This window comes from Watersipora subatra, chromosome 10 (assembly GCF_963576615.1).
Source record: "Watersipora subatra chromosome 10, tzWatSuba1.1, whole genome shotgun sequence".
Classification (NCBI taxonomy): Eukaryota; Metazoa; Bryozoa; class Gymnolaemata; order Cheilostomatida; family Watersiporidae; genus Watersipora; species Watersipora subatra.
Window position 1 is genome coordinate 42,712,911 of NC_088717.1, and position 6,316 is coordinate 42,719,226.

The following is a 6,316-nucleotide window of genomic DNA, read 5'->3' on the forward strand; positions in this document are numbered from 1 at the left end:
CTTTAGCTGGACATACATACATGCGACCAACTTTATGAAATATATTCATGTTTATAGGTTAGGTTTGCGGGTATTATAAATGTAAAACTTAAATTCTGTGTAAATGTTCTCTCTCTGGTATTAGGTTAGTTCTTTTCAGTTGTAATTCACGTTAGCAGGTTCCCATTATCCATCCTTTTTTTTGACGTCATCAAGCCGTTTGCACATGCGCTCATTCACGAAAAAGCCGCCATATTTATAGAAAATGATTGTTTTTCTTTTATTTACTAGTACTTTTAGATGTTGTTTTGATACTATAATAAAAAAATTGTAAACAAAAACATCGTTTTCAAATTATCATTGCAAAAGCTTCGTGTTTTTAGCGATATAATTGTCTATAAAGATGGCTGACAACGATAAAATGATGTCACGCCAAAACGAAGGATAATCGTCAATGCTGTCAAATTTTTTCAACTCTAAAATAATTTTTAAATCTAAAAATTTGCATATAAAGCAGTGATTGAGATATGCATATGTTTTAATATGGGAAAAGATGGCATAATTTTGCATACCATTATTATTTGTTGCTGAAACACATACCGAAACAGCTGTTATGTTTACCTGGATGCTGATTAGTAAAGGAAATGCTGGCTGACTCATTGCTACGATGTTTGCTACAGATCCGCATGGAGTTCCGCACAAATTCAGGTGGTTTCCTCAAATATATGGAATACAACGCTGCTGGCACTTCACGTAACAACTGGTTCTCTTCCGGCAACTTTGTCTCTTCTTCTTACTCAGACCTGCATAGTGGTGTTTCCCACAACTATTGGACTATGTCGTGAGTTTCCTGAGACATTTTAATACACTTTTTATATAAAGAAGTGTTGTAACTTTGCACATTCTTCAACAATATTGTAACACCAGATATTATTAACAAATAAGGTCATTGGTTGAAAAAGATAAACATTTTGATAGCTCATATATGAATGTTGTTGGTATATGAATGTTGTTGATATATGAATATTGTTGATATATGAATATTGTCTATATATGAATGTTGTTGATATATGAATGTTGTTGGTATGTGAATGTTGTTGGTATATGAATATTGTTGGTATATGAATATTGTTGGTATATGAATGTTGTCTATATATGAATGTTGTTGATATATGAATGTTGTTGGTATATGAATATTGTTGATATATGAATGTTGTTGGTATATGAATGTTGTTGGTATATGAATGTTGTTGATATATGAATATTGTTGATATATGAATATTGTTGGTATATGAATATTGTTGGTATATGAATGTTGTTTATATATGAATGTTGTTGATATATGAATATTGTTGGTATATGAATGTTGTTGATATATGAATGTTATTTATGTATGAATGTTGTCGGTATATGAATGTTGTTGATATATGAATGTTGTTGTTATATGAATGTTGTTGATATATGAATTTTGTTGGTATATGAATGTTGTTGGTATATGAATGTTGTTGATGTATGAATGTTGTTTATATATGAATATTGTTTATAGATGAATGTTGTTTATATATGAATATTGTTTATAGATGAATGTTGTTGGCGCTGCATAAAAGAAGCATGAAAGGACATTTGCAAAAAAGTTTGATTTTTCTCTGGTTTATACTAAAATTAATTGAAGATTAACTTATTTAAGCTTCTTTCATGCTGGCCAGTCCAATTTCTTTCATGCTGGCCAGTCCAATTTCTTTCATGCTGGCCAGTCCAATTTCTTTCATGCTGGCCAGTCCAATTTCTTTCATGCTGGCCAGTCCAATTTCTTTCATGCTGGCCAGTCCAATTTCTTTCATGCTGGCCAGTCCAATTTCTTTCATGCTGGCCAGTCCAATTTCTTTCATGCTGGCCAGTCCAATTTCTTTCATGCTGGCCAGTCCAATTTCTTTCATGCTGGCCAGTCCAATTTCTTTCATGCTGGCCAGTCCAATTTCTGTCATGCTGGCCAGTCCAATTTCTTTCATGCTGGCCAGTCCAATTTCTTTCATGCTGGCCAGTCCAATTTCTTTCATGCTGGCCAGTCCAATTTCTTTCATGCTGGCCAGTCCAATTTCTTTCATGCTGGCCAGTCCAATTTCTTTCCGCCTCAGCATTTGACGAATGCCTATGCAATATGTCATACGTGCTAGAATAATTGAAATTGTAAAAACTAAAGTCTTCTTTATATTCTACAGCCATAAAAATAGTCTTGTTAATAACCTCAATAAAATTTTCAACGATATCAAAACGCATTTCAGTAGCTAATAACTCCAGCAATTTCAAATGTCAACATGTGTATAATATTTATGTACATACATGCATTTGTTTGGCAATGCTGCACCACCGCACCAATGTCATGGTTTTTAGTTATCAAATCAAAAAAGACTTCAAACATCTTGCAATAAATGACTGAGTGAATATGGCTTGGTACAGGAGTTCCTGTAGCTTGATCACTTGTAGGGATACATTATATTTACCAATCGGTAGAAAAGTTCTACAAAAACACCAAATTAGCATATAAGAAGGGCAAGATTGTATGAGTAAATATCTATCTACCCAGCTGTTTAAGCGTCTTTACTGAATATATGACTCTAATGTAGTTGTCCATTATGCCATTTTGTTTGTAAATGCAATGTTTGTAAGTTCTTGTGTTTTCTACAAGTGTTTGCATGTTGAGAAGAGTGTCCTTATGAATCCACCTTTCTTTTTCCTTTAAAAAAAGCAAGTTTTGAGGCATTATACCTTTAATTTTACTAAAAAGCTCAAATACAGACATCAGGCTTTCGGAATGTACACCTTAAGCTCTTTAAAGGCCCTAGATCTGACAGCAGGGCCATTTTATTTACTATTAACCATAATTACAAATAAATCAATACTGTATATTCATTAAAGCTCGTATTTTCTTAGAAATAGTTTTTTGATGTAATTAATGTATGTGTGAGGGCAAAAAGGCTTTCCATTTTATGGCAATCATTATAGTAAAGGCAACTTTATTAGAACCAAGAGTGGCTTTTGGTAAAAACAATGTTAAACCATTTTGCACGCCTGCACTCAAGCAGTAACCTTTGGGTCAGTGATGAAGGCAAAGTATTGACATTGTAGTGATGTCATTATAGCTATACAATAGTGATATAATTATAGTTATACAATAGTGATATCATTATAGCTATACAATAGTGATATCATTATAGCTATACAATAGTGATAACATTATAGCTATACAATAGTGATATCATTATAGCTATACAATAGTGATATCATTATAGCTATACAATAGTGATATCATTATAGCTATACAATAGTGATATCATTATAGCTATACAATAGTGATATCATTATAGCTATACAATAGTGATATCATTAGAACTATACAATAGTGATATCATTATAGCTATACAATATTGATATCATTATAGCTATACAATAGTGATATCATTATAGCTATACAATAGTGATATCATTATAGCTATACAATAGTGATATCATTATAGCTATACAATAGTGATATCATTATAGCTATACAATATTGATATCATTATAGCTATACAATAGTGATATCATTATAGCTATACAATATTGATATCATTATAGCTATACAATAGTGATATCATTATAGCTATGCAATATTGATATCATTATAGCTATACAATAGTGATATCATTATACATGTAGATATACAATAGTGATATCATTATACATGTAGATATACAATAGTGATAATTATCATTATAGCTATACAATAAGCTCTCTTTCTTATCTCAGAATGTACATACAGTACATATTCGAGAAATAAGTTTTGTAGATATTATGTCTTTTCTCAAAAGTATTCTAACAAACCAAAAACTACTGCGTTTATTCGGCCCCCATTTTATTTATCCAGTGATTGATAATAAGGTGCTAGTAATACTCTAAAGACCCCCACTTAACTTTCATATAGTTACATGTACATGTAAGTTCAAAAATAATGTTTTTCAGCTTTTCAACTTTTTCAACAAGTATTAATTTTTAAAGTTTTTTGTTATAGCATGAAAATATCGTTATATCACATCAAAACCAGGCTGCAGTAGAAAATATCAGTTGATATCTAGTAGTATCTATAGTTAGAGCACTTCTTGGCTCGGTGGTGTGCTTGTTGCTTTAGTTCATCTAATAAATACTTGACAAACTGTAATTTAATTTAATAATAAATAACACGTTCATTCTAAGCGGTGCCATAAGTATAACAAATCTTTACTGGATGAAGTTTTTGAAACTGTTATGTCACACATCCTTAACTCTTCCGGGATCGTAAGCCGATGTATCGGCTTATCGATAGGGTTTCACTCTTCTTTTCATTATGAAGCCTACACATTGGCGAGACCAATCAAATTTTGTCTCCAACAAAACAACTTTGTTACCAATCGCGTGCAATCAATCGAAAGTCATTTTGCTGAGCAACTCCATGTCTAATTATTTTTTTCTAACGGAAAAACCAGATCGCTGTCGTCATGGCAATAAAAAATTCAAGCTGTTTGTTCAATGCAAAAGAAGCCTCAAAAATTTTGTGAGAATCGGATTTACTAAACAGTTTTATACTTATCTTGCATAAAATTTTGTTCGGAATAAGATGCATTTTACTGTAAAACAATATCTGCAACGATTATCGAGATATTACATAAATACTAGCAGTATATCGATTTTTCGTAAACTCGTTTGAATTAATTTGGTCAGAATAGCGAATTTAAAGCAGTAGTGCAAATGTTAAGGATGAGTTTGCACAAAAAATTAGTCGACTTTATCAGAAAGTATCGATTTTTTTTATCAATTGTAATTATTTTTAATGTTTGTAGTCATCTGAATGTCATGATGTCAAAGTTAAACTTGAAAAAACTTGATCGGTTAAAACGCTCAATAGAAAAATATGTTAAAACTCTCGGATCAAATGAATGTGTTATTATGATGTCTTCAGTAGCAAAGAGATTGACAGAATAAAGGTTCATAACTCTGCAACCTAAATGCAATAAGCTGATATCAACTGTCGTAATGATAACAACTAGTGACATGATTTCACAAGTATTTTTCTTCTGAGTGATTTAATCGCAATCAGGTTTTGGCTATTTAATCTTGCAACATTCTGGCAATCAGATTACTTCAAAAATCCGAAAACAATCGCAAACGATAGAAAAATACCAATATTGTCTTATAAAATCTACTATGCATACTTGACTCTACTAAATACTATAATTTGATGCAAGTTCATCCTTAAAAGCCTAGCAGGATGGGGTTTTCCACGTTTTACACCATGTCTTGTTTTAGTTGTACCAACTGTATCAAGCTTTTGCCTTGTTTTTTACAGTGACTCAGGACGAACATTTTACATGAGCCATTACCATGGTGGTTGTGGAGGAGATGCAGGATGGCTGCAGATATCTGCTACAGCAAACTATGGATGTAATGAGTGGGACCTCTCATCATCTGTACCCATGTTCCTGTACTCTCCTAACAACAAATATGTAACCTGGTCTAGTGGAAGTATGTCTTGTTAAAGTATCTCAGCTTTTAAATGTGTAATATTCAGTTGTAAAATGAACAAAAACATATGGCTTATTAAAGTTTATGTTGAAATTATTCAAAAGGTCTCTAAGCAGCTTGTTGCATGAAGTAACTTGTTCAATGAGTTTTTACAGTTTAAAGTTTTTGTTTCCTAGTCACCGAGATGTTTCAGCAAGCACGGCAACTGTCACATGATCATATGATCATATGAAGTGGTTAGAATAAATTATTTATAACTTAAATGTAATGAACAGTCTCACAGTTCTTTCAGAGCATCAGGGTGATGTCTAAAGTGTACTTATGATAATTAGTTATAAAACATAGCTTGGTTCTCCGAAGTTGGCATTTTGCTTATATTGAGATAAAAAATGCTATGATTTATTAATTAGTTCCATAATTTAATGTGAGTTTAATATTTTATAATTTCTAGTTTTCTTTTATTGAAATCATTTTATTTTGTAATTTATAGTTGACTGTTGTTGATATGAAAAAGGTTGTAGAATGAGAAGGTTTTTATGTTTTTTTTAATTTGATTTAATTCATTATTTTGCATCTTAATATTTTTTTGTATAGCTGTAGACATATTTTTCAGGTATTTAAACTTGTTAAATACAGTTTAAATACCAAAAGTTTAAACTGTATTTAACAAGTTTCTTTGTTGCTAAAGAATTAATTTTTGAAATTTCCCATTTGCTAGCTGCGTCTCGAAAACTTCTGCATTTTACAAAATTCATTTTAATTTTATTAAATTTTTATTTTGTCTTAATTTGCTTGTTGTTAT

The 6,316-nt window shown here is 31.1% G+C and overlaps 1 protein-coding gene across 1 annotated transcript; it reads right to left on the reverse strand.

Annotated features, from left to right (window-relative positions):
- Positions 1–1,661: 1,661 nt before the first annotated feature.
- LOC137407096 (uncharacterized) lies at positions 1,662–2,144 on the reverse strand. Its single transcript, XM_068093700.1, has one exon. The coding sequence runs from the start codon at positions 2,142–2,144 to the stop codon at positions 1,662–1,664; it is 483 nt and encodes a 160-aa protein (XP_067949801.1).
- Positions 2,145–6,316: the final 4,172 nt, after the last annotated feature.

Coding starts and splice junctions, on each gene's coding strand:
- LOC137407096 (XM_068093700.1), bottom strand. CDS start 2,144: ATGACATATTGCATAGGCATTCGTCAAATGCTGAGGCGGAAAGAAATT.